We start from the raw sequence: 27,542 nt of genomic DNA, 5'->3' as shown, positions 1-27,542 counted from the left end.
AGGTAAAACCTCTGCTCGGTGGGGCAGGGTGGTCAGTGTTGAGAAGAAAGCAAGTTTGGCCAGATCATTCTTGGAGCGGCTTGTGGACCTCCCTAAGAGGGGTGTGACAGGTGGTCCAGGGTAGGTGGTGGAGGCCAGGGGAGGAAGTGCAGCCAAGTGGGTAGGCTGTTCTCTGCCCCAGCCTCATCAGAAAAGCATTTGACCTGGTTCAGGATGCATCCTGATCTGAGCGCCCCTGGGGAAGGTACATTTTTATTGAGTAATAGTGGCCCTGGGAGGGGGCCAGCAACTCTTGTTCCGGTCTCCCTGGGAGCTGTAGGGAGGGAGGCTGGAGACTTCATCCCCTTTGTTTCTAGCAGTAGCTGAGCTGTTCCCTCCTCCCCCAAACTGCCTCTAGGAGCCACTATCCCTTCCTGAAATCTGAGGAGCGGGGGATGCCGGGGCAAGCCAGGCACTGGTTCTGTCTCCTGCTTAAGTCTTCTTCCCTTGTTCCCAGATCGATGTGTACTTGGCCAAAAGTCTGGCGGAGAAGCTCTATCTGTTTCAGGTAATGATGAGACCTGAGGGTGAAGGGAAACCTCGAGGGTTGGAGTGGGGGGAACCTCAGCCTTGCTGGGTGTTCTGGGCACAGAGTGGGCGATAAGATGGTTTTCTTGGCCTTTGTGGGCGGGCAGGTTAATAGTCTCTCATTTTGAAGATGGGAAAACCAAGGCAGCTGTGAGAGGCAGAACAGTGTAGTGGTTAAAGCTTGGGCTCTGGGGACAGGCAGCTGCATTGAGGCCCAGCTCCATCGTGACTTAGCTGTGAGCCCTCGAGCCAGGCCCTTAAGCTCTCTCTGCCTCCGTTTCCCCGTTTGCAAAATGGTGGCGGTAACACTATACCTGCCCTGTAGGGTCCCCTTTGGGGTGGGGTGAATCCACACTAAAGTGCTCGAAACACTGCCCAACACGGACCTCAGCACCACAGTCTATTTTAGGACAGTTTTGTCCCCTGTCTCCCTTCCTGCCTATATCCCTAGGCAACCACTAACCTGTTTTCTCGCTGAATTTGCCTGTTCTGGATGTTTCATACATACAGAATCCTGTCATATGGGCTTCTTTTACTTAGCATCATGTTCTCAAGGTTTACTCATAGCATGTATCAGTGCTTCATTCCTCTTTATGGATGAATAGTACTCCATCGTGTGGATATATACACCACATTTCGTTTATCCATTCACTGATGGGTGTTTGGGTTGTTTCCACTTCAGGCCCATTAGGAACGGTGCTGCTGTGAATGCCCCCGTACAGGTTTTTATGTGGACAGGTATTTTCATTTCTCTTGGGCATATCCCTAGGAGCCGAATTGCTGGGTCCACTGGATACTCTGTGTTTAATGTTTAGAGTAATGGACAGACTGCTTTGTACCAGTTTACATTTCCAACAATAAGTATGGTTTTAAGTATTTTGTCTCCTGCCGCCTATGAGAAGGTAAGGCACAGCGAGACTAGTAACTTGCAAGGGGCCCAGGGCAGGGCGGCGATGGTGGTGCCCCAAGTGTGAGCTGGGAAGGGGCCCAGCGTCCTTCCTCACCACCCCCGCAGGGTCTGCCTTTACAGGCCATGCAGCTGGGGGCCTGTCCTTCAGGCCTTCTGAACCGGTTTCCTTGATTGGCTGCAAAATGATGGGGGAACTGGCAGTGGTGACAGTGACCCCATATGTGTTCGCGGTGTGCCAGGCCCTGGGCTAGTGGCCACCCCTGTCAGCCTCCTTCCCTGCCCCAAGCAGCCCTGTGAGGTGAGGACACCCTGTGAAGTGAGGAGCCTGCCCAAGCGCACAGGCTGCCAGAGGCAGAGTTGGGAGCAGACCCGCGGCCTGATTCTCAAACCTGTGCCGTCTACCACCACCCATCCCAGCCCGAGATCAGGAGGGTACAGGGCCACCCTGAACCTCGGCCGACTAGGGGCCTCCCAGGCTGTTGTGGGCCAGCCTGTCCCAGCCGGGGCCTTTTTCAAGGGCTCAGTCCAGGCCAGCTGGGCTGCAAGCTATTTGTCCTACTGCGGCCCTAAGTTCCTGCCCGGGAATCAGGGAGGAGTCAGTGTGTTGTTTGAGCTTTTAGGAAATAACCATTTCCTTGGGCCGGAACACAGCAGATCTGCAGCGGCCCCCACGCAGAGGGCTCACTTTACACGCTGCCCCGCCTCCAGCAGGCCCCTTCCAGAGGTGGCCTGGTTCGGGCATGAGGGCGCTTCAAACCGTGACTCATCTGCCCATCCTGTAGCATCCGTTCGGTGCAGGAGAAAGGAAAGGAAAGGTGCCCCTGTGAGGATGGGCGTGGGAAGGTGACCCCAGTGTGTGCAGAGCAAAGAAGTGACTTGAGAACAGTATATTAAAGAGTGACATAAAATAACTTCACACATGGTGACACTGAGGCCCAGAGGGGGCTCTCTGAGCCAGTCATCAGCAGCTTTTTATTACGGAAAAGTTCACAGGGTGCCGGAGAGAGAATGGGGTAGCGAATTCCCTCTTGAGCAGCCCACGGCATGTCACTGGTCAGGTCTTCCTCTGTGCTTCCCGTGGTCTCCTTTGCCTTGTCCTTCTCTACCTGGATGGCCTGTAAACTGGCAGCTAGACCACGGATCCTTACTCTTGCCTTCACGGCAGTGTCCTGTGGCTCTACCAGACACAACCTGCAGGGCACTGTGCACCGGGGCCTGTTGGGGCTCCTGGTGCTTAGGCTTGTCCCTCGGAGGTCGGAGATCTACGAAAATGGCCCTTTGGGAGGAAGCTGGGTGGAGCCAGTGTGAAGGGCCCAGTGGGGATCTCTGGTCTCTGCTTGGCATTGAATCTTGGTTGGAGTCTTCGAGCCCAGCGCTGGGCTGGGCTGGGCTGGGCAGAGTGGACAGACAGCTCCCTTCCCCTCTCCAGTACCCTGTGCGTCCAGCCTCGATGACCTATGATGACATTCCACACCTCTCGGCCAAGATCAAGCCCAAGCAGCAAAAGGTGGGCTGCCCTCTGATGGAGGTGGAGGAGGGGAGGGGTGCTATGGGTGGGGGCTGATGAAAGAGCAGACAGGCCCTCTGGGGACTAGAAGCCCACAAAACGGGCGATTGGAGGGTTCAGAGGAGAACCAGTCGCTTCCAGAGCTGAGAAAGCCACCAAGGAAGGAAAGTCTCCGGGAAGAAAGAGGGTGGGCAGCTCCAGAGAGGCCAGGGAGTAAGAAGTCTTGAGAGGAGTTAGGGACTGGGAATGGGGGGCTCATGTTCACAGGATAAGGCAGGGGCCAGCATGCAGCAGCTCTGATAAGGGGGATCATCCAGTGCCTTGAAGGGCTGGGGTGCTAGGGGCCAGGAGAACTGTAGGTGTGCCCTACCCTGTCTGGTGGGCGGCTGCAGCCCCCCACCCCGAGATTCTTTAAGAGAAATTGGAAATGAGAATTTTTATGAGAAAAATCTGTTGGTTTTTTAATGTTGGCACCCAGTTTAGATTTTGGAGGGTAGAATGGGGAGGACAAACAAAACTACATGATTCCCACCCCCCAGAAAGCACTCTGGCCTTTCTGTCAGAATTTGGGTTTATGGCCTTCAGTGGAGACTGAAGCCTGGGGGCTTGCTTCTGGGCAGGGCTGGGACTGGCAGGGACTGGGGTCAGGAGGTGGCTGTGGGCAGGTTGGGGATGTTCTTGTGTTCCTCATATATCTGGTGGGGGTGCTTGGTGCCTACAGGTAGAGCTTGAGATGGCCATCGACACCCTGAACCCCAACTATTGCCGCAGCAAAGGGGAGCAGATCGCACTCAACGTGGATGGCGCCTGTGCAGACGAGAGCAGCACATACTCCTCGTGAGTTCCCTGGGCCCGGTCTCCAGGCTTTGGTGTGCTCCAGTACGAGCCTTTTGAAGGCCTGTGGATCGCCTGAGCCCTCGTGCCCCTGTGCTGTGCTCCCTACCAGCGTCCCAGCTTCACATGGTTGGGCCTGGAGCAACCCTGCCCTGCAGCAAATGTCTTCTCTGTGGAGAGGCCCCGTGATGGGAGTGGGGCTTGTACCCACCCCTGTCCTTGGGCCACAAACCTCATCCCCAGCTTCCCTGCTGAGGCTCCCATATGCTGAGTTGGGGCCTCGGTCCCTGTTCCTTGGTGTTGGCTTTCAGAAGACGTCTGGGGTAGAGGGGCTTTGTCTGCCGTGCCCTGGGTCTAGAGTTTCCTTCTGCTCCCTTCTGTTCTCCTTCTGCTCCCAGGAAGCTGATGGACAAGCAGACGTTCTGCTCCTCCCAGAGTACCAGTAACACGGCCCGTTACGCCGCTGCACTCTACAGGCAAGGTACGCGCACTGGGCGTCCGGGCCGCCGTGGCTCCTCGAGGTCTCTGGAGTGGGAGAGAAGCAGGATGGGGGCCGGGACGGGGAGGCTGTCCTTAGCCTGGTACCCAGCTTGTTGCTCCCCGAAAGCTGGACACCCGCAGGGGCCAGGCAAGTTGTAGAAATGACAGATCGTGGGAGCTGGAGTCGGCCACCACTGAGGACTTCTGCCTCCTGATGCTGCCTGACCTGATAGGGATGGGGCATCCAAGGTCATTGTCCTCCTGGGACACAGACATACGCACAGCATAACTTTTGAGACAGGTGGCAGCATTTGATTTTAAATATAAGGTACTTGTGCACGAGCAGTGTTACTCCTAGACTGCATCTATCCAAGAGAAATGCAATGTCTGTCCGCAGAAAACTTGTACGTGGATGTTCATAGCAATTATCATTCATAATAGTGAAAAGGCAGAAACAATCCGGAAGTCCGTCAGCTGATGCCAGGAGAACGGTGTCCTGCAGCTGTGTGAGAGATGGCACACTGGTGCTTCAGAGCCCTAGCATGCCCGAGCCTTGAAAACATGATGCTCAGTGAGAAAAGCCAGTCACAAAGGGCCACATATATGAGTCCCTTCATGTGAAGTGTCCATAAGAGGCAAGTCAGTAGAGACAAAGCAGAGAGCGGTTGCCCGTAGAATGTGTTGTGGCTGAGGATGGATTCAGGTTTTCCTTCTGGGAGATGAAGATGTTCTTAGATTGATTGTGGTGCTGGTTATACAACTCCAGGAATGTATGAAATACATTGAATTGTATGCGTTAAGTGGGTGGGTTTTGTATGCCATTGTTATGGTCTAATAAAGCCTTTAAAAAGTACAAGGTAGTGTAAGTATTTAGAGTTCATAAAACAATAAAACTAATTTGGACACTTAAGAAACAAACTAGAATAGACTCAAAAGTTGTATCAACTTTTTTTTGAACCTGTGTCTCAAGGACATTTTTTTTTTTAATATTTATTTTATGGAGAGAGTGGGCATGTGTGTGAGCCGGAGAGGGTCAGACAGAGACAATCTTGTTTGTTTGCTTGTTTGTTTGTTAGTTAAAGTTTATTTATTTTGAAAGAGAGAAAGCATGAGTGGGGGAGGGGCAGAGAGAGAGGAGAGAGTGAGGATCCCGAGCAGGCTCTGCACCACCGGTGTGAGGCTCATACTCGTGAGCCGTGAGGTCACGACCTGATCTGAAGTCAGATGCTTAACCAACTGAGCCACTCAGGCGCCCTGAAAGAGAGAAAAAAATTTTTTTTGGTATTTTTATTTAATTTTTTTTTTAATTTACATCCAAGTTAACATATATGCAACAATGGTTTCAGGAGTAGATTCTTTAGTGCCCCTTCCCCATTTAGCCCCCCCCCCCACACACCCCTCCCTTAACCCTCTGTTTGTTCTCTGTATTTAAATCTCTTCTGTTTTGTCCCCCTCCCTGTTTTTATGTTATTTTTGCTGCCCTTCCCTCATGTTCATCTGTTTTGTATCTTAAAGTCCTCATGAGTGAAGTCATATGATATTTGTCTTTTTCTGACCAATTTCGCTTAGCATAATGCCCTCTAGTTCCATCCACGTAGTTGCAAATGGCAAGATGTCATTTGATTGCTGAGTGATACTGCTTTGTATATATATATATATACATATATATATATACCACATCTTCTTTATCCATTCATCCATGGATGGACATTTGGGCTCTTTCCATCCTTTGGCTACTGTCAATAGTGCTGCTATAAACATGGGGGTGCACGTGTCCCTTCGAAACAGCACACCTGTATCCCGTGGAGAAATGCCTAGTAGTGCAATTGCTGGGTCGTAGGGTAGTTCTATTTTTAGTTTTTTGAGGAACCTCCATACTGTTTTCCAGAGTGGCTGCACCCGCTTGTGTTCCCACCAACAATGCAAAAGAGATCCTCTTTCTCCGTATCCTCGCCAACATCCGTTGTTGCCTGAGTTGTTAATGTTAGCCGTTCTGACAGGTGTGAGGTGGTATCTCATTGTGTTTTTGATTTGTATCTCCCTGATAATGAATGAGTGATATTGAGCATTTTTTCATCTGTCAGTTGGCCATCTGGATGTCTTCTTTGGAGAAGTGTCTATTCATATCTTTTGCCCATTTCGTCACTGGATATTTGTTTTTTGGGTGTTGAGTTTGATAAGTTCTTTATAGATTTTGGAGACTAACCCTTTATCTGCTATGTCGTTTGCAAGTATCTTCTCCCATTCCATTCGTTGCCTTTTAGTTTTGCTGATTGTTTCCTTCGCTGTGCAGAGCTTTTTACATTTTATTTATTTTTTTTTTAATTTTTTTTTTTCCAACGTTTATTTATTTTTGGGACAGAGAGAGACAGAGCATGAACAGGGGAGGGTCAGAGAGAGAGGGAGACACAGAATCGGAAACAGGCTCCAGGCTCTGAGCCATCAGCCCAGAGCCCGACGCGGGGCTCGAACTCCCGGACCGCGAGATCGTGACCTGGCTGAAGTCGGACGCTGAACCGACTGCGCCACCCAGGCGCCCCAATTTTATTTATTTTTGAGAGACAGAGAGAGAGAGACAGAGAGAGAGCACAAGTGGGGGAGAGGCAGAGAGAGAGGGAGACCCAGAATCCAAAGCAGGCTCCAGGCTCTGAGCTGTCAGCACAGAGCCCGATGCGAGGCCTGAACTCGCAAACCGTGAGATCATGACCTGAGCTGCAGTCAGACACCTAACTGACTGAGCCACCCAGGTGCCCCAGCTGTGCAGAAGCTTTTTGTTTTGATGAGGTCCCAATAGTTCATTTTGGCTTTTGTTTCCCTTGCCTCTGGAGACATGTTGAGTAAGAAGTTGTTGCAGCCAAGATCAGAGACGTTTTTGCCTGCTTTCTCCTCAAGGATTTTGATGGCTTCCTGTCTTACATTGAGGTCTTTCATCCGTTTTGAGTTTATTTTTGTGTCTGGTGTGAGAAGGTGGTTCAGGTTCATTCTTCTGTGTGTCGCTGTCCAGTTTTCCCAGCACCACTTGCTGAAGAGACTGTCTTTATTCCATTGTGTATTCTTTCCTGCTTTGTCAAAGATTAGTTGGCCATCTGTTTGTGGGTCCATTTCTGGGTTCTCTATTCTGTTCCATTGATCTGAGTGTCTGTTCTTGTGCCACTGAGAGAGAGAATCTTATTCAGGCTCCATGCTCAGCCCAGAGCCCGATGCAAGGCTTGATCTTAACAACTGTTAGATCATGACCTGAGCCGAAAGTTGGACACTTAACCAACTCAACTGAGCCACCCAAGTGCCCCTTAAGGACATAGGTCTTTTTTAAATTTTTTAAATGTTTATTTATTTATTTATATTGTCTTAATGTTTATTTTTAAGAGGGAGAGAGAGCATGAGCAAGGGAGGGGCAGAGAGAGAGAGGGAAACACAGAATCCAAAGCAGGCTCTAGGCTCCAGGCTGTCAGCACAGAGCCCCATGTGGGGCTCGAACCCACGAACCGTGAGACCTGAGCCAAAGGCGGACGCCCAACTGACTGAGCCACTCAGGCGCCCCTGCACGTTTGTTTATTTTTGAGAGAGACAGAGAGACCGAGAGAGACAGACAGCATGAGCAGGGGAGGACAGAGAGAGAGGGAGACACAGAATCTGAAGCAGGCTCCAGGCTCTGAGCTGTCAGTATAGAACCCCACACGGGACTTGAACTCATGAATCATGAGATCATGACCTGAGCCCAAGTTGGATGTTCAACCAAATGAGCCACTCAGGAGCCCCCAAGGAGATAGTTCTTCAAAGCCCACCCTTGCACCTGGGACCATTCATTTCTTTCTTTTCATTAATTCTTATTATGGCAAAATATACAGAACCTAAAATTTACCATTTTAATCATTTTTTATTGTTTATTAAAATGTTTATTTTTTTGTTTTTAATGTTATTTTTGAGAGAGAGCACGTGCTGGGGAGAGGCAAAGAGGGAGAGGGAGAGAGGATTCGAAGAAGGCTCTGTGCTGACAGCAGACAGCCTAATGCCGGGCTCAAACTCACAAACCGTGAGATCATGACCTGAGCCAAAGTTGGGTGCTCAGCCGACTGAGCCACCCAGGTGCCCCTACCACTTTAACCATTTTGAAGTGTACAGTCCAGTGATGTTAAGGGCATCCGTGTTGGCATCCAACCATCACCACCATCCATCTCTAGAACCTTTGCCATCTTCCCAACGTGATTGTGTTTTTTTGTAGCTAAACTTACCTGTCCTTTTTCCTCCTGTGTCTCTTGTGGTGTTTCTTAGGATGCTTTCTGCCATCTTAAGAGGTTCTCCTAAAAATGTTTTCCTAGTATTTATAGTATTTTATACTAAAATTTTTAACATAGCTGAAAATTATTCTATGTAGGGTGGTAGGATGGTTCTTTTTTTATTTTTTTCATTTCAGTACAATTAATGTCCAGTGTTCTATTAGAGCCAGGTGTACAACAGAATGATCCAGCAATTTTATATATGACTTAGCTGCTCATCACGATGAGTGTACGCTTAATCCCTTCCCTAGTTCACCCATCCCCCCCACCTCCCCTTTGGTAACCATCAGTGTTCTCTGTAGTTCAGTCTCTGCTTTTTTTTTTTTTTTTTCTATTTTTTACCGTTCTTATTTATTTTTGAGAGAGACAGAGACCGAGCATGAGCAGGATAGGGGCACAGAGAGAGGGAGACACAGAATCGGAAGCAGGCTCCAAGCTCCGAGCTGTCAGCACAGAGCCCAACATGGGGCTCAAACCGGTGAACTGAGAGATCATGACCTGAGCCAAAGTTGGGTGCTCAGCTGACTGAGCCACCCAGGTGCCCCGTCTTTTTCTTTCCCCCCCTCTGGTTTGTTTCTTCTTTTTTCTTGTTCATTTGTTTTGTTTCTTAAATTCCACATAGGAGTGAAATCATACGGTATTTGTAGGATCGTTTGTTTCTTTACTCCTGACCGCGAGCACTCCACTCCCTCTGGGGCCCAGAGAGCTTTCACAGAGCCACTTACCAGAGCCTTAGCATCTGATGTCTTCTCTTTCAAGTGCACATTGACTTGATAGAAGTCGATTATCTTTGCACTGCCTCCTAGTGATCTTTGTCCGAGACTGTGTAGACACTCCTCCAGCTGGCCGCACCAGGGGCCGTTCCTCCAACCACATTTGCACTAGCTGACTTCTGTGCGGATCGGGTGGGATTTTGATGAGCAGAGTTGGAGGATGAGCGGAGACAGTCTGAGTGCGTGAGGAGCAGGGGGTGGGCATTGAAGGTGTCCGGCAAAGGCCTGGCGGGAAAGAGCAGGCTGTGTTTGGTGTGGAGCAGTTGCCCGGTGTGGCCAGAGCAAGCAGCCAGGGGGAAGGGAGTGGGGACGGGCTGGGAAGGTGTGGGATGCTTGTGGGGAGGGGGCCGAATGCAGGCAGGCTTAAAGAAGTGACTTCGAGCAGAAGAGTCTGGATTCACGTCCTGGTGCGGTTGTGTGTTTACTGCATCCGGCAGGGCCGGGGGTGCTGGGAGTGGCCGCTGGCCTGGTGGTCCCAAAGCTCTGGGACTAGGGGCCAGAGCAGAGGTGGGAGGTGGTTTGGCCGTGGGTCAAGGTCTTTGCAGGGGTCCAGGGCCCTTCGGGACTACCGTGAGCCAAGCCGGTGGGCTGACCCCGGTTCCTAGAGTCACGTCCACGCCCCCCTTCTGCCAGGTGAGCTTCACCTGACTCCTTTACACGGCATCCTGCAGCTGCGGCCCAGCTTCTCCTACCTGGATAAGGCAGACGCCAAGCACCGAGAGAGGGAGGCGGCCAATGAGGGTGAGCTCTGGCCCCCCAGCCCTGCTGTTAGTGTAGAAAAAACTAGCCCAGGGGTTTGGCTTCTAGGACGCTGAGCAGCACGGCTGCCTCTACCCCCTGGATGCCCTAGCACTCCCCTCCGCGACTGTAACAACCAAAAACATCTTCCCGTGTTTCCCCTTGTCCCTGGGGCGGGGGCAAAATTGTCCCCGGTGAGAACCACTGACTTGTGCAGCTGCCTCCGTCTAGAAGGAGAACTGACACCCCTGCCTGAGGCCCTCCGTGTCGGTGGGGCTGAGAGCAGGGAGTAGGGGCGCCACCGGAGGCTGCAAGCAGGGGCCGCGCTCTCTCCGCTTTTTCTCACAGCAGGAGACTCCTCGCAGGACGAGGCAGAAGAAGATGTGAAGCAGATCACGGTGAGTAGCTCTAGCCCCGAGAAGAGGGAGGGTGCGGCCTGCAGAGGCGGCAGGCTGGCCTCGGAGCTCAGCTGCCCGGAGGCTGCGGGGGCCGGGAGGGTCTCTGCGGAACATGGGCTCCAGGGGGGAGACAGATACTGAAACCGTGTTTCCTTCAGAGCCTTTTCGCTGGTGACTTGGGGGGGATAAGCTGGTCTCTGCCCGGCCTGACTTATCCCAGCAGTAAACAGGATAGCAGCCCTGGGGTTCTGTAGAGTTGGGGACCCAGGGCCCAGAAGGTTCAGTGAACCCTCAGCCTGTGCCATGAAGCCCAGGTCCTAGTAGAGCGAAAACGCCGCATTAATTAACCGTGTAATTCTGTCTTTTCAGGGGTGTGTAGATGCAACATTTCTCTCTTAATTCTTATTCCTATATCAAACGTTATTGGAAGAATATTGACCTTCCACTTATGGCTTCTGAAGCTTCCTCTCTGTAAGCGTAGTTAGGTTAAAATGAGCATTTAGAGAAGAGTCCTGCACAAATATTGATGCGGATGACAAACAAATGTGGCTAAAGTTGTAAGCATTTGCACATCTTTGAAGGACAGGCAGATACTGATGTAACTGGGGGCGGGGAGGGGGGTGGCGCTCACCTGTTCTCAGTAGCTTGGTGAGTGATCTTAGAACCCTCCTTCCCTTCTCTACTCACTGGCCCTTGTTTAACAAGGCACTTGTAGGCCCATGTGCCTTAAAGGACCCATACAGAATCCCAGGATCCTGGGGTGCCTGGCTGGCAGTGGAGCGTGCAACTCTTGATCTCAGGGTCAGGAGTTCAAGCCCCAGTTGGCTATGGAGCTTACTTTAAAAAAAAAAGAATCCCAGGATTCGATAATCCAGCCAATGCCTCTGTGTAGGTGCCCTTCACAGGAGGGGTGAGTCAGGGCTTCGTTCTGTCTGTACTCTAATCAACGGAAACCCAGATCTACCTAGCATGAGCCCCAAATGGAATGTATTAGTCCCCGTTACTGAAAAGTTGAGGGGTAGCTTCAGGTGTGGCTGGATTCAGGTGCTCAGACTCTGTCATCAAGACCTGGTTTCTCCATCTCCACCTCCAGGTTCTGCCTGCCTCTTTTGGCCTCTTTCTCAGGCAGGGTGTCTGTCCCCAGTGGTACAGAGTTGTCCCAGCTCCAGGCTCACATCCTCCCAGCTTCCAAGACCCCAGGGGAAAAGAAACTTCTTTCTCATTACTTCTAACTAAAGTCCCAGACTGGACTCGTTGGCTTGGCCAACCCTGAACCAGCCCCTGTGGCTAAGAGGATTTGGTGCTCGGATTGTTCAGGTCTGAGTCACGTGCCCACTCCTGTGGCTGGGAACGTGTGTGGGGGTGGGGGCGGGGGAGGGATATTTGCTCTCCCAAACTGAGGGGGAACTGGGCGTTTCCTAAAGGAAAACGGGGGTCCTGTTGCCAGCGGGAGTGGAAATAGAGTGGGTGCCGGCAGGCGGAGGCAAGAGAAAGCTGCTCTGTGGCCTGTGTTGGCGAGTCACAGAGAGGGACGTGGTTGGAGCTGTATTAAGAGACCTGTGTCAGGAAATGGGGGGGCTCGGGGGTGGGAGGTGCCCCAGGTGTGGGGTTCTCCAGCCTCCTGGTGGGCGCGGAATGCAGCCGGGTTGTGTCCTGGGCCTGAGGCCACCACGCCCCTCCACGCCCCTCCCAGGTGCGGTTCTCCCGTCCTGAGTCAGAGCAGGCCCGCCAGCGCCGTGTGCAGTCGTACGAGTTCCTGCAGAAGAAGCACGCCGAGGAGCCCTGGGTCCACCTGCACTACTACGGCCTGAGGGTGAGCCGGGGGCCCCAGGGCGGTCCTGGGAACAAAGCCTGGTGCCCAGTGTGGCCTCACTGTCTCACCGTGAACTGGTTTCACATTGAGTGGTAGCCCAGGGAGGGAGGATGAAGTCCTATGGGCAGTTTGTCCCTTGATCCAGCCGGTCCACTGAGTGTCCCCAGGGGAGCAGGAGACCGAGAAGTGAGTCTGCTGTTTCTTGGGTCAGGGGTTTCGGGCCCCCAGACTCTGCCAAAGTGTTAGCATCTTACGCGCTCTGGGGTGGGGCTGGTGTTTAGTTATGTATTTTTATGCATCACGGGTCCTGAACGGAGGCGCATGATAGAGAACTGGCCATCTCTTCCCTGGGCCAAGTTCACCATGTATTTGCCAAGGGTGCTTTTGACTATACTTGATTTTTATCTGGTGTGTTGACCTTGAGCCCAATCCTTGAAACTGTTGAGTAAGGGAAACAATTGAATCAAAGCCAAAGACACCAGAGGCTAGGGCTCCCTAACATTTTTCTGGGGAAGGAACAACTCATGATTTCTCTGGAATCTTCTGAAAGATTCGTGTTGACAGAGTCTTAGAGTCAGACTTCAGAAGCTCTGCTATTTCCTAGTGTGTGACTCTAGGCAAATTACCTAATGAGATAAGTTGAGATATATATGCAGCCATTGGACTAGACCCTGGCACATAGTAGGTGCTCACTGACTCTTAGCTGTTATTTTTATCGTTGCTTTTAGTGGTCCTGTGTCACAGACAGGGCCCCTAGGCATGGGTGCTGGGGCTGTTCAGTCACAAAGCTGGAAATGGTTGGTTGAGGCCACATCACAGAGGCCTTGGATGCCATGCTCAGGTGGTTGGTTGGCTTTGGGGCCAGACAGTAGGTGGCTGGAGTGGAAGGTGATAGAGGGGTGAAAACTGGAGGGCAGAAGGGCTGGGTGGGGGTGGCGGAGGGTCCTCCCACCCTGCCCCTCCACCAACAGGACAGCCGCTCTGAGCACGAGCGCCAGTACCTCCTGTGCCAGGGTTCCAGCGGGGTTGAGAACACAGAGCTTGTCAAGTCACCCAGGTGAGGTCCTCCGGTCCATGGTGTTAATCCCTATGGGCTACTGAACCTGTCACTGGCACTAGGAGGGTCCCTCTGATGTGGGGCCTTCCTAGGGACTGTGGTCCCTTCTGTAGCGTGGAGGAGGGACATGGGGAGGGGTCCTTCATCCTCTGGAGAGGGCCAGGAGAGTGGGTGTGGGAAGAGATGGTTTTCCTTTCTCTACAAGTTTGGGGCGGGTGGGGTGCTAGGGAGTATGGGGATGGATTTCTGTCTGCGCTCCCACCCCCCAGCCCTTCCCTGGGGATGCTTCAGCTTAGGTGCAGTCTGGGTTCACAGGCAGGTGTGGGGCAGGGACAGAGCCCGGGAGCCCCTGACCCTGCCCTCTTCCCTGCAGTGAGTACCTCATGATGCTGATGCCACCCAGCCCAGAGGAGGAGAAGTGAGTAGATACGGGCCACACGCCATCCTCCCCACCCCCACCCCAGACCTCCCCCACATCCCTTCCTGTAACCCATCACCTCTGTTTTCATCAGAGATAAACCTGTGGCCCCCAGCAACGTCCTGTCCATGGCCCAGCTGCGTACCCTGCCCCTGGCCGATCAGATCAAGATCCTGATGAAGAATGGTGGGTGGACACCCTTTCCCTTGGGGGGACCCCAGCCCTGCCACCTCCTGGGGAAACAATGTAGGAGAGACTAAGGACTTAGGGGCGAGGCCAGAGGCCCCCACCCAGAGTGTGCCCAGCTTTACAGCTCCAGCCTTGTCTGGAAGGAAGCTCCCGCAGCCAGGCTCTGGATCCTGTTCCGCCCTGGCCACTCTCCTGCTGTGTGAGCCTGGGCAGGTCACTGACCTTCCTGAGCCTAAGTTTATCTGTAAAAAGGAACTAAGCTCCTAGGGGGCTGAGATGAGGATTCAGAGACGAGGTTTCTATGTGGCTTATACAGAGCCTTGCACATGAACATGAGTTCCGTTCATTTGCTTGCACTGTTTTGAGGCGTCCTCATCAGGCTCCACACAGTAGGGACTGGTCTCCTTTCTCAGAGGACTTGGAGGGCCAGAACCCTTAGGGCAGATGTGAGCCCTGAACCTCAAGAGCCGAGTCCCAGGACCTGGGCTCCTCTTCTGAGATACCAACTCAGGGGTGTCCAGGGGCCTGAGCGGAGGGGAGCTCCCAGCTATGCCTGGGGCTGCCAGGGTGCCAGGCCGATGGCTTTCCTGCAAAGGATATGGGGTCATCCCCAGGTTTTTGCCTTTCTGGGCCTCAGTAGTAATAGTCTTCCCCCCTCCCCCTTTTTAAAAACATTTTTTTAATGTTTTATTTATTTTTGAGAGAGAGAGACAGAGTACGAGTGTGGGAGGGGCAGAGAGAGAGGGAGTCACAGAATCCGAAGCAGGCTCCAGGCTCTGAGCTGTCAGCACAGAGCCCGATGCGGGACTCGAACTCATGAACCACAAGATCATGACCTGAGCTGAAATGGGAAGCCTAACTGACTGAGCCACCCAGGTGGGGTGGCCCCCCCCCCTTTTTTTTTGACTAGGCTCCATGCCCGACATGGGGCTTGAACTCATGACCCTGAGATCAAGAGTAGCGTGTTCTACCCACTGAACCAGCCAGGTGCCTTGTAATAGTTTTACCCTTAAGGAGCACCTTTTGGGGTCTTTCCTGCAGGATTCAGTGAGGTGCAGGGTGTCTGCACATAGCAAGCAGCCAGTGAAGTTGGCTGTTGTTATTACCCACGTCATCAGTGTTATTTACATGCCGGGGTGGTTAAGTGAACCTGAAGCTATGTAGATTTGGCAGGGGAGAGGGACGGGCCCGGGCACCCTTCCCTTGTCTGATGTTGTCTGTGTCCTCCTCAGTGAAGGTCATGCCTTTTGCCAACTTGATGAGCCTCCTGGGCCCCTCCATCGACTCTGTGGCTGTTCTGCGTGGCATCCAGAAGGTGGCGATGTTAGTCCAAGGAAACTGGGTGGTGAAGAGGTCAGTCCCTCTGTGACTCTGTGATGGATCGTGGGATCCATTCAAATTCAATGTTTTGAGTTTAAGCCTACCTTAGTGCTTTCTGTTTGTCCTGCATTTTACATCCATTCTTACCTTCTACTGGATTCTTTTTTTTTTTTATTTTGTTTCTCCCTGCTAATTTGGAAGTTCTCCTTTCTGGACCTTACAGATTTCAGTGTGCATTCATAACTGATGATGGTTTAATGGGTTGTTTGGTTTTTTTTAAAGTTTGTTTATTTTGAGAGAGTGCGTGCATGCGCGTGGAGAAGGGGCAGAGAGAGAGGGAGAGAGAGAATCCTAAACAGGCTCCACACTGTCAGCTTGGAGCCTGATGCAGGCCTCCAACTCATGAACCGTGAGGTCATGACCTGAACCTAAATCAAGTCAGACGCTCAACTGACTGAGCCACACAGGCACCCCGATCACAGTTTAATATTAATTGCTGTGTTTTACCCACATCCAGCACAATTCAAAGACCTTAGAATATTTTATATGTATTTTCTTCCCAATTCCCGTGCTGTTGTATTTATATATTTTGATTGTATTTTTTTTATTTTTTCAAGTTTATTTGAGAGAGCGTGCGTGGAGGAGGGGCAGAGAGAGAGAATCCCAGGCAAGCTCCACACTGTTAGCACAGAGCCTGACGTGGGGGCTCAAACCCACGAAATTGCAAGATCATGACCTGAGCTGAAACCAAGAGTTGCTTAATTGACTGAGCCACCCAGGCGCCCCTTAATTGTATTTAAAACCCACAAGATATTATTGTATTTAGTCAATATTCTTTAGATCTGCTCACATATTTATTTACCTTTTTATTCTGCTCATCCTGCCTTTCTTCATCTGTTTCTATCTGGGATGATTTCCTTCTCCTAAAAAGTGCTATGGTGTTTAATGAAGGTCTGCAGGTGATGGATTTCCTTGGTTTTGATACAGTTGGAAATAGAAAGGATATTTTTACTGAGTGTAGAATTTGCGGTTGATTGCTTTCCTTCCACACATGGACATAATTTCATTGCGTTTTCATTCCCATTGTTCCTGGTGACAAGTCCAGTCTTTACCCTAGCTTCTCTCTGGCTCGTTTTAAGATTTTCTCTTGTTTTGGCTTTTTACAGTTCCTTAAGATGTGTCTGAGTCTGAATTTCCTTTCACATATCCTGTGGGGTTCAGAGGTCCTGAATTTGTGGCTTGATGCCTGTCAGTAGTTTCCCTTCTGTGATTCCTCCACCAGACTGTCCATTTCAAGGGGATAGGGACTCTCCCTCATGTCCTTGGTACTCGGTACAATGCCTGGCACATCTTAGACCCTTGCCAAGTGTGGCTCCCTGAATTATGTTAATGTTAAATAGTGTAATATAAAATTAATTCATACAGCCTCGCTTTTAGGAAGTGTGGTATAAGGCGAACAATCTATCAAAATGTGAATTGTTCCAATTTTTAAGTCCTTCATTGCAGCAGCTCCCATCATTTCAGTCGGCCAAGTGAATGGTAAAGGTATTCATGTTACTGCCACATGGTGGCGCCCTTGCCCCGGGAAACAAATGCCCGGTCTCTGTCCGTACATTGTGGCCATTGTCTTGTGCCGCACAAGTGTTTGGTTATAAAAGGCCTTCGGATGGCACGTCGCTCATTAAATGGGACAGCCAGGTGTATTTACAGCATGAATGAATGAGAGGACGCTGACCCGGAGAGGCAGAGACTTGCCAAACGTCTGGCAGCAAGGCAGCCACAGAGCTGGGGTTTGAGCTCTCTGCCCGGCACCGCCCGTGGCCCTGATGTTTCTGCCCTTTCAGCCTGAGGCGTGTCCCTGTGACTTGAAGGTAGGGCCCGCTGGGCCATGTGTTCTGTCTCCCCCGGTGCCTCGGGTCCTGCTGCAAGCCCATGCTGCCACACCACGGCCTGTGGGCGATGCTCCTTCTTTGCCCTGTCCTTTTGTGTTCTTGCGAGGAAATGATGCAAAATTCATAAATCGTTCGGAAAATATGGCCGTGCCCTCTGCTCCGCTCTCTTCCTCACACTGTCTCTGTCCTCGGGAGATCTGTGGGGCGGAGGTGGGCTCCATTACAGTTGAACACAGCGAGTGCAGAGATCCAGGGCACGGACCATGTTCTTCCGCTCATTCAGTTCCCACTTAGTGGGTCCCTTCTGTCTGTGTGGCAGAGGTGAACGACACAAGCCAGGTCCCTGTTCCCTTAGTTATTCTGGGTAGAGAGGAGACACAGAGCTTGACCTCGATGGAGGGGTATTAGTTGGTTGCCAGGTGGAGGGAGGGAGGGGAGGAGAGGGGCCTCCCGGCAGAGGCACCGCAGGCACAGGGCGGCCTGGGGAGGTGTGTGTGACACCCCACTGGGGTGTGATGGGGTCTGTGGCTGAACTTGGTCAAGTTATGCTTGTGAGCCTCATGACCCTGCTCTTTCGCCCTGGACCCTGAAGTTCTCTGAGCTTGACTGCTGGTCCTCTTCTCTTCTCTCCAAAGGCTTTAGCCCCACTCGTGCCTCAGGGCCCAGCCAGGTCCCAGCCCCTGACCCCTCTCACCCCTGCTCACACTGCCCACCCCGCCCCTTCCGGCAGGTGGTAAAGGCCTCGTGTGCTGTTTCACAGCCAGTCTCTTGGCCTCACGCCTGCCGCACGTGGAGGACTCGCTGTCTCCCCGAGTCCTGGGCTGGCCTCTTTCTGAACCCCTGACTGCGGCGGGCCTCGGGGCTGGGCCAGTGTGTGCACGGAAGGTCGAGAAGGGCAGTGAGGAGGAACTCTTAAGGGGGTGTGCGTAGCAGGGGTGCTTCTTTTCTACATACGTGTTCACAGAGCCAGGCTCCGAGGGCAAAAGGGAGGCCCTGGGAAGCCGTCCGAGCCCGTGTTGGAAAGAGTGCTTGGAGCTGGGGGCCGGCGCTGTGGCAGGTAGAGGGGCTGAGGGATGGGACTGACCTGTGGCTCCTGCTCTCGTTGGCAGCGACATCCTGTACCCCAAGGACTCCTCCAGCCCTCACAGCGGCGTGCCTGCCGAGGTGCTCTGCAGGGGCCGAGACTTTGTCGTAAGTGCTCAGGCTCTCTGGCCTCTGGTCGATCGGGTAGGGATCACGGAGGGGGGGGGGGCGGGGGGGGCGGGGGCATGCAGGGCTTCCAGGACCTTGGCCCCGGTGGTGGGAAAAGGGCAGGTGTGGCTCTGGACCCTATTTCTTTCTCCTTCAACTCAGAATCCTGGAGTCTGGGGCTTCATAAGAAATCTGAGTTCCTCTGGCCTGGGGATTATAAACCAGAGGCCCATAGGTGGACTCTGGCTAAGAAACAGGTTTCATTTGGCCTGAGCTGTCTGCAGTCTTGGTTTTTTTTGTTTTTTGTTTTTTTTTTTTTTTTATGTTGACTTAAATTGATTTTTACAATTCAGAATCACCGTACAAACCGGATTTCTAGCTTAAGAATAATTGGACAGTCTGGGACCACTGGGCCCAAATGCCTGAAGGGCACCAGCGTTGGGTGGGGCTGACCATCCCGTTCTCCACGGTCCTGGGCGCATCTGCTTCTCTCATACGCGTTCCCTGCACTATTGCTGTGGGTTTTTGCTGGCTCGTTCCTCTATTCCATTGCCCTGTCCCACCCCTGCCCTTATCCAGAACTTAAATCCCTGCCACAGCCTCCCCGAGGGCTTGAACCCGGGCCGTTGGGATCAGCACTGCCTCCTTTGGCCTCAGCTTTGTGTTTTGAGTTCAGGGAAATCGGTCTCCTTAGCTTGTACACGGGGACAGTGATGTGCTCTCGCACAGGCCTGCTCACGCGGGCAGCCCTTAGGCTGCTCTCTCTGGAGAGAGTGCCTGTGTTTTCCTTTCCCTGGTCGGCTGTCCCAGCTCCTTTGGACAGTTAGTGTCTGGGTGCCTGTGCAGTTTAGTTTGGTCTCGGGGTCGAAGCACAGGGGTGATCCACTCCCAGGCTTGTTCACAAAGCCCTCAGCCGCCCCTGCCTGTCAGCCTTTCTCTCCCGTGCAGATGCTGTCAGACGGCGCCTGGGAGAAGGTCTGGTCAAGTCTGAGTTCTTGTCGGCGACTGTCTTCCCTGCCCTCGGGCCCCCAGGACAACTACATGGGTTTGGGGCACAGTCTTAGGAGCGATCTATCTTTGTTTGCCCCCTGGAAACATGCTGCTTTTTCTCCCTCAGATGTGGAAGTTCACACAGAGCCGGTGGGTGGTACGGAAAGAGGTGGCAGCAGTGACTAAAGTAAGTGACGTTCCCCCTCAGAAGCCCGGGCCCTGCAGGGAACGGGGGCCGGGGCGGGCTTTCGGGCCTGCGGGCCTCACTTCTTCCCCTCCCCCAGCTCTGCACGGAGGATGTGAAGGACTTTCTGGAGCACATGGCCGTGGTGAGGATCAACAAAGGCTGGGAGTTCATACTGCCTTACGACGGAGAGTTCATCAAGAAACATCCAGATGTGGTCCAGCGGCAGCACATGCTGTGGTCGGGTATCCAGGCCAAGTAAGGGCTTACTGAGCCGTCCACAGCCACTTCGTCCCCTAGGCCGGGTGTGGGCTGGTGAGAGCATACTGGGGCTGCGTGCACCCCGTCCTGCATGCTGGTGGATGTGGCAGATTGATCCAGACCCACCCCCCCCGCCCCCGCACAGGCCTGGTACAGCTACCCCTGCCGATCAGAGCTGGCAGGTGTGTTCTTAGGGGTCAGGAAGGAGGGCTGCGTGTGGAGAGCCGGGGTTTGCATGGCCTGAGGCAGCGGGCTGGAGACTGGCCGAGGAAGAGAAGGCTGGGCCACCGCTGCCCACCGCATGGCTGTGTGCGGTGGGGAGGGGCGGCCGGGCTCTGTGCGCACGGCATCCTCGGTCACCAGGATGTCCCTGTCCTCAAGAGGGAACGTTGCCGTAGTGAGGCAGGTGACGTGGCTTAAAGTTTATTCTTCTTTTCAGATTAGAAAAAGTCTATAATCTCGTGAAGGAAACCTTGCCAAAGAAGCCAGATGGACAATCAGGTGTGCGGGGGGCTTCGGACTGGGCAGGCTCCTAACCCGCCCCTGGCTCCAGGCGGGCTGCTCTGCTGGGGCTCGTCGGGCCCAGAGAGGGGTGTGTGGCTCTCCCCATTGGTTGGCCTTTCTGTGCTTTCGTCTCCCTTCCCCACAGACCTCAGCTTAAGGCTTGTCCCCCGTTAAATGCTTGGCCTCGGGGACTGAGGGCCTGTGCGCTCTGAGGCTTTCCTGGGTTCTGGGCCCTCTTGGGTCGGCAGGAAGTGGTGAGGGGACAGGAGGAGCCGGCAGGGACCGGGAACCCCTCCTGGTTGGGGTCTCCCAATGTGCGATTCTGACTCTCCCCACTTCTCTTTCTTTCCTCTCTGCCGGGGTAGCTCAGTCCCCGCTGGGTGAGGTGGGAGTGAGAGGCTGGTCTGCACTGTTTCCATCCCCTCCCTCTGGGGGACCGGGGGTGTCCGCAGGCCGAGGCCCCCTCTCTGCCCTGTCTCTACGCCCCCCTGAGCAGCACTGGCCTCTGCCTGCAGGGCCTGCCGGGCTGGTCTCCGGGGACCAGCGCGTCCAGGTGGCCAGAAGCAAGGCCCAGCAGAACCACGCGCTGCTGGAACGGGAGCTGCAGCGGAGGAAGGAGCAGGTGCGGGCGTCCACGGTCCTGCCTGGCGTGCGGATCAAGGAGGAGCCCGTGAGTGAGGAGGGAGAGGAGGAGGAAGAGCAGGAAGCAGAAGATGAGGAGCCCATGGACACCTCTCTTGGTGGCGGCCTCCACAGTAGGCTGGCCAACGGGCTGCCTGGCGGGCGGGCGGTGGGCGGGGACAGCTTCAACGGGCACCCGCCCCCGGGCTGTGCCGGCACCCCTGTGGCCCGGGAACTGAGGGCCTTCGTGGAGGCCACCTTTCAGAGACAGTTTGTGCTCACGCTGAGTGAACTCAAGCGCCTCTTCAACCTGCACTTGGCCAGCCTGCCACCTGGTCACACGCTGTTCAGCGGCATCTCGGACCGCATGCTGCAGGACACGGTGCTGGCCGCCGGTTGCAAGCAAATACTGGTGCCTGTAAGTAGAGCCTGCGCCGGCCCGATGGGCGTACGAACGAGGCTGCCCTCAGGCGGGCTCCTGGGCGGGCAGCGCTGCTCGTGGTGGAAAGGAGGCAGGTCCTGTCACTCTGAGTGGCCTGCGCCCTGCTTGCCTTGGGGGCATCAGTTTGGAGGCTGCCTGGGAACTCGGGAGGACCACTGACCTTGCTTTGAATTTTGGCTCTCGTGTGGTGGCTTTGTGTGACCTTGGGCCTCTTAGGCTCTGCGCCATCGTGTGACGTGGGTAGATGTTGGCTTTGGTCTCCTGGGACTTGGGTGAGGGCCCCCTGAGATGTCTGAAGGCGCCAGGCCGCTACTTGGCCTAGAGCGGGGGCTGTCCGTGCAGGTTCCCTGGCCTGGTTTCCCGCCCCCCTCTGCCGGCACATCTTGTTCCTGTCATTTTTTAAGGACGACTCACTTTTTTTTTTTTTTTTTTTTTTTTTTTTTTTGAGAGAGAGAGAGAGTTGGGGAGGGGGCAGAGTGAGAGAATGTCAAGCAGGCTCGGCACTGTCAGTGCGGGGCTCCATCCCACAAACCGTGAGGTCGTGGCCTGAGCCGAAATCAAGAGTCAGACGCTTAACCGACTGAGCCACGCAGGCCCAGCCCCAAGCTGACTCCACTTCTGTTATCTTTTGATCTTCTTTGCAATTTGTAGGTATAGAAACCGAGTTTTAAAGAAGGGAAATGAGCTTGTCTCGTATACCAGGAAGTGATAGAGCTGGAATTTGAACCTCAGTTTAGTGGCTGCAGGGCTGAAATATTTTATTTTTTTTGAGAGAGAGAACAAGAACATGAGTGGGGGAGGGACAGAGGGAGAGAGAATCCCCAGCAGGCTCCGCACTGTCAGCACCGAGGCTGATGTGGGGCTCGAACCCACAAACCACGAGATCATGACCTGAGCTAAAATCGATAGTCGGGCGCCTGATCGACTGAACCACCCAGGTGCCCCAGGGCTGAACTCTTTTCTGCTGTACTGGCTCGTGCGTGGGTTCTGGCAGGCCTTCCGGGCTAGAGGTTAGCTGGCCAGGCCAGCATGGTTAGCATTTCTGATGCCGGGCCTGCAGGTGGCAGTATGACAACCCCCTCCCCCCACCCCGGGGCTTCCTGTCCCTGCATAGGAAGGGGCCCCGGAGTGGACGAAATGTAGGAGCAGAGCGTGTGTTGTGGACCATTTCCCTTAGCTGAGCGTGAGGAGTGTCCGCTGTGGCTTCAGGACGTGGTGCTGGTTATTCTCTCCTCCTAAGCTCTGCCCAGACTTGGCGTCAGACCGCGTGACGTGGGGCTGCGGCTGCCTCTTAAGAGATCGTTGACGTTTGCAGTCCAAGGTCAGAAGCACCTGCAGCCTTGGGTGATGAGGCAAAGGCCCAACTCTGTGTACTCGAGAAACAGAAACTAGGATGAGAGGCCTGAGATCCCATGCTGGCGGGGCCATCCCAGGAGATCTGGCCCTCGTGTCTGGGAGCCTCCTTGGTGTGGTTTCCTCTGGAAGGTACCAGGGTTTGGGGGCCCTGCCCTATTTGGAGCACCCTTGCCCCCCCAGCAAAGGGGTCTAGGTAGCCCCAGGCCGTCTTGGGTGCTGTGTGGATGGGAGAGGGACGTGCGGTAGGCTGCTGTCAGGTACCCTTGCCCTATTTCTCCCTCTTAGTGGGGCTGGGATCTCTGGGAGACCATGGCCCCTCTGCTGCTCCCATCCATCTCCCTCCCCATGATCCTGATATAGGGACCGTATATCATAGTCTCCTCTGAGGAGGAAAAGACCTCAGATGTGTACACAAGGATGCTCAGGTCCAGGGAGCAGGAGGAGACTCGACTCACAGGCTTGAGTTTAATCCTGTTTCTACTATTAGACGTCCGACTGTGGACAGTGAGTAAACCTCTGCCCTGGAGCAGCTCCCTGCTCCCACCTCTCTAGTTTCCAGTGATCAAATGAGATTGTACGTGTCAGGGTCCCCCCGGGGCTTTATGTGGTGGTAGCCACCCCTGTTGTGTTGTCAGGACTGGAAACCAGTCTACCAGGTGCCCTGAGCCTGGCCACCCTTTTCTTGGTCCCCCTTCAGACCCTGCTGAACCAAGTGGCACGGGTGCTTGGGAGGGTCCTTAACCCACAAGGACACGGCCCTCGAGAGAGGGAATCCCCAGATCCTCCTAGGGGCTGTGGGGGTGGGAGTGCTTCTCAGGCCCCATCTGTACGTGTATATTTAGGGTAGGAGGACACTGGGTGTTGGAGCAGAGCGGGGAGCTAATGCCAGGCTAACGGGACACACAGCAGAACTCCCTTCCCCACCTTGTCAACTGCATCCGGCGACTTGAGGCTGGGCCTGTCCCGCTCCCTCCCACTGACGCCCTAGTGAGTGGCAGGAGCTGGAACTGGAACCCACAGTCTCACAAGGGCGGCTCCGTCCCTGAATGGGGCTTGTGCGGGCTGGGAGGGGTGAGGGGCGGGTGGACCCACGTGGCAAAGACAAACTACTAATGCCTAGGCCTTGGTTAGTTTCCCCCACAGACCGCTGCATCCCCAGATGAGCAGAAGGTGTTCGCCCTCTGGGAGTCTGGAGACATGAGCGATCAGGTGAGGTGACCTCTGCTACCGTCTCCCCAAGAGCAGTGAGGGGGTGTGAGACCTTCGGGGAGACCCAGACTGCGGTAACACACGCTCGTTTTCCAGCTGCTTTCAAGTTTAAATATTCTGGCTCCGTGTCCCCGTGTAGTGTTAGGCCGGACATGCCAGTCATTTGACCGGAACCCTTGGTCCCCTACTGCCTTCTGGACTGGCTGCATCCAAGTCCTCTTCTAAAAAATCTCTATAAGCTCCTAGGACCAACCCCCGAGACTTCGTTCAGTTCCAGAGGAACGGGGAGGGGTCCTAGGTATCTAAACTTCTACAAAGCTTTCCAGAGGATTCTGCCACCCAGCCTGTCTGGTGAACCAGTGACAGTCCACGTTTCTTAGGTGCTGGATTTCTAAGTTAGAGAAACTGGTCCATTTTGCCTCCTGTCACACCCTGGCAGGAAGGGTCATCAGTGTCTAGTGAACAAAATAGGAGTTAAAACAGCAGCCGTGGCTGCATGGACCCTGACGTCCAGAAATTTTCCTTCAGTCATGAACTCGCTTGAACTTTAAGGATTTCGGAATAAACTGCTAAAACACTAGTTGGCCCTATTCCTAAGGTGTGGGGAGGAAGGGAGATCCCTCTTCTGCCTCAGAGGGGCTGACAGACAGGTGGGCCTCTGTGCCCCAGGGCTGTGACGGGGCCCCGGAGCAAGAGCATCTGCAGGGGCTCTTCCTGAGCCAGCCTGTGTGCTCTTGGCCAGAATAGGTGGCATCTGAAGTTTCTAGTCCTGAAGGGGTAGGAAATGAAAACAATTTCACAATTAATTTCAATCTGATGAGAAGATAAGTGCATTGAGACAAAGCTCTATGGGCAACAGTCTCCAGCCCCGTCTTCATGTAGCTTAGATGGTGACTTTCCCTGCATCCTAAATCCATTTTCACTTCTGTTTTGTGTCACGAAACACCTCGTCTATACTGCCGGTCCTCTGCTGGCGCTTGCCTGGTCCTTTCTTCTTCTTGGGGTCTCGGGACGACGGATTGGTCGGGTGTATTCCTGTCTAGAGAAGTCCTGGCGCACACAGACTGCAGCGTGGAGTTCAGTCCCATGGCTCTGGATCTCTTGTTCAGGGAGGTTTCTCTTTTAGGTGACTGTTTCCCACAATAACATATTTTTGCTACTAAAGCACCGACAGGTTTTGCTTGAAATCTTTTCCAAAAATTACCGGGTCCGCCGGAACATGATCCAGTCGCGGCTGACTCAAGAGTGCGGAGAGGATCTGAGTAAACAGGAGGTGGACAAAGTGCTAAAGGTACACGCGCTCTGGGGAGCAGCGCCTGCGGTGGAGGCCGACGGGGTGGAAGTCCTCCCTGCCCCCCCACCCCCCCAGCCAGCTGCGGTCTCTGCAGCTGCTCACGGCTCATCCAGCCGGGTCATCCCTTTAAGTGACTGGGTCTGAGTCCTGACTCCACTCCCCTCTTGAATCCTGTACCACTTGGCTTTCAGTAGAATTAATTTTTAAATTTAAAAGGAAATATATAATTTATCATATAGTATATGCAAGTCCTTAAATATACTACTTATAATGCTTTTATGAATGGACTATGGTGCAGATACCATATTGGCAGAAACATTGGAACACAGAAAGCTGAGGATGCTTTCTTTACATCTTGATTTAGTATCTCAAACATCCAAGGCCGTCTGTGGTGCTGTTTATGAAGCACCTTTCTTCTGGGTCAGCTTATTGACAGTTTTTTTTATCTTGTACTTGCTGAGCATATTCTTTTGTGGTTCCCCCCCCCCCCCCCCCGCCGAGAGGAAGAGGGCCTGAGCCCCAAGCACTAAGGAGACCAGGCAGTTACCACAGCATCGTCATCTCCCGTTTGTGTTCTATCCATTAATCATAAACCGAGTCGTGAGGAGCCGTACGGGCTGGAGTAGCTGCCTCGCCTGCTGAACACCCCTCTCTCGTCACAGGACTGCTGTGTGAGCTACGGTGGCATGTGGTACCTTAAAGGGACGGTACAGTCTTGACAGTAGTCACAGACCACTCACCCAGTGCGTCGAAGTCCCAGGAAGGACGGCGGAGCCGGCGGAGGTGGACGCAACCTCACCTGCTTCCGAAGCCACGGAGCAAGAGGACCTGACCGTCCCGCGGCTGGGGTGTCATGCTGTCTGGTGGCCAGCGGGGGTCACCCTCAGCCAGTGGCAGGGTCAGCTTCAGTTAGATGGCTCCCAGAAGACGGCGGCCGGGACCTTCTTTACAGTATAATTTGAAATCCCCAATGTATTTTGCTTATTATTTGGTTTCATTCTCCTAATAAAGAGAGTGTATACTGACCACAGGCAGGCTCATATAAATCATGGTTTAATATTTTACTTTTCAAACTTAATGCCAACGAGGTCTAAGTTATGTTTACAAGATGAAGAAAACCTCAAGGTTTTAAATATTTAAAATGTCTAGAAGCCAGTGTGTAGTTTTTGATTATCTGCTAAGACTTCTGCCAATTTCATTAAACAAACCAAATTGAATTGTTTTACTGTTGGGTTTCTGTGGCCACTTTACCTTTTAAAACGACTTACTTTATGTAGCAGTCTCGACTGTTTACATGAACCATAGGAAAAATCAGAATCAAATCCATCTATTCTGTTTGCATAAGGATGCAAACAAAACCAGGTAAGTATGGAACGGTGTATAAGGTTATCACACTTTGATGTAATAAATTTATATTTTGTGTATTTTTAAAATAAATGTAACACTAACCTGGCATCGTGGTGCTACTGTCTTCAAAGGGTCACAGGAAGGCAGTGCTGTCTGTGCTCTCAGGGCCTCAGTTACAGCCAGGGGAGGGAGCCCACCATGGGCGGGGGAAATGACCTGAGCAGCGCCGCCTGGCACAACCATGCAGCCATAGGTGTAACTTGTACATTTTGACAGTAAAGAGAAGCTAGTAGAAATGGGTTATTTAGCCCAAGATGTAGCTAAAACGGCAACGTATAATTAAAAATGTTAGTACAGGGGCGCCAGCTAAGTTGGTAAGCATCTGACTTTGGCTCAGATCATGATCTCACGGTTCGTGAGTTCGAGCGCTGTGTCGGGCAAGCTCTCAGCAGAGCCCACTTCGGATTCTGTGTCTCTCTCCCTCAAAAATAAACATCAAAAAAGTGATAAGTACAAAAAAAAATACGTTTTCAAGATCTGGTACCTTATACTTACGCCATTTGCAGTTTGGACAAGCCACAGTTTAAGTGCTCACTTGGGATGTGTCGCTAATGTCAACCTTATTGGATAGTACAGCCCTAGAGGATTAGGAAGAAAGGAAGAGTAAGCTGGTGTGGGCAAGATGTGAAATTTTACTACCTCTTTTTCCATGATCTGTTTTGGGCAAAAGAGCCACTGGTACCTGAAGGTTTAGGTGACAGTCTATGCATGCTCAACACCGAAAAGGAAAACATTTGGTAATGTAGTTTCACAGGCCATTATGCTCTTGGTACTACTAACATGAGCCTGAAAAGAGTAAAAATTTCCAGAGTTGATCAAGAGTATGTCCAGTTATTGTATAACCACCTTACAAAGGAGAGACTCCTCATGGTGCACAGCAGAGACAGCATGACCACAGAGAAGTTAAGGG

General features: G+C 53.0%; 1 protein-coding gene across 4 annotated transcripts in view; it reads left to right on the top strand.

The window, feature by feature from the left end:
* POLR3E (RNA polymerase III subunit E) overlaps window positions 1-26,678 on the top strand; it is a 33,721-nt gene extending 7,043 nt beyond the window's left edge. For 2 of the 4 annotated variants that reach the window (XM_043560311.1, XM_043560312.1), the window contains exons 3-21: window positions 497-547; window positions 2,907-2,984; window positions 3,706-3,821; window positions 4,217-4,299; window positions 9,982-10,089; window positions 10,435-10,484; window positions 12,178-12,297; window positions 13,269-13,354; window positions 13,728-13,772; window positions 13,867-13,958; window positions 15,194-15,314; window positions 18,283-18,364; window positions 19,482-19,541; window positions 19,639-19,796; window positions 20,239-20,300; window positions 20,819-21,342; window positions 23,854-23,931; window positions 25,097-25,222; window positions 25,888-26,678. In XM_043560311.1, coding sequence (XP_043416246.1) covers window positions 497-547; window positions 2,907-2,984; window positions 3,706-3,821; window positions 4,217-4,299; window positions 9,982-10,089; window positions 10,435-10,484; window positions 12,178-12,297; window positions 13,269-13,354; window positions 13,728-13,772; window positions 13,867-13,958; window positions 15,194-15,314; window positions 18,283-18,364; window positions 19,482-19,541; window positions 19,639-19,796; window positions 20,239-20,300; window positions 20,819-21,342; window positions 23,854-23,931; window positions 25,097-25,222; window positions 25,888-25,944 — 2,097 coding nt within the window. In that variant the 3' untranslated portion in view covers window positions 25,945-26,678. Of the gene's footprint in view, window positions 1-496; window positions 548-1,329; window positions 1,470-2,906; window positions 2,985-3,705; window positions 3,822-4,216; window positions 4,300-9,981; window positions 10,090-10,434; window positions 10,485-12,177; window positions 12,298-13,268; window positions 13,355-13,727; window positions 13,773-13,866; window positions 13,959-15,193; window positions 15,315-18,282; window positions 18,365-19,481; window positions 19,542-19,638; window positions 19,797-20,238; window positions 20,301-20,818; window positions 21,343-23,853; window positions 23,932-25,096; window positions 25,223-25,887 lie in introns of those variants that run through there. The other 2 variants (XM_043560313.1, XM_043560314.1) reach the window with 2 other exon arrangements.
* Window positions 26,679-27,542: the final 864 nt, after the last annotated feature.

Source organism: Prionailurus bengalensis, chromosome E3 (assembly GCF_016509475.1).
Source record: "Prionailurus bengalensis isolate Pbe53 chromosome E3, Fcat_Pben_1.1_paternal_pri, whole genome shotgun sequence".
In the NCBI taxonomy this organism is placed as follows: Eukaryota; Metazoa; Chordata; class Mammalia; order Carnivora; family Felidae; genus Prionailurus; species Prionailurus bengalensis.
Note: the sequence above shows the minus strand (reverse complement) of the source record. Positions and strands in the feature narration are given on the sequence as shown.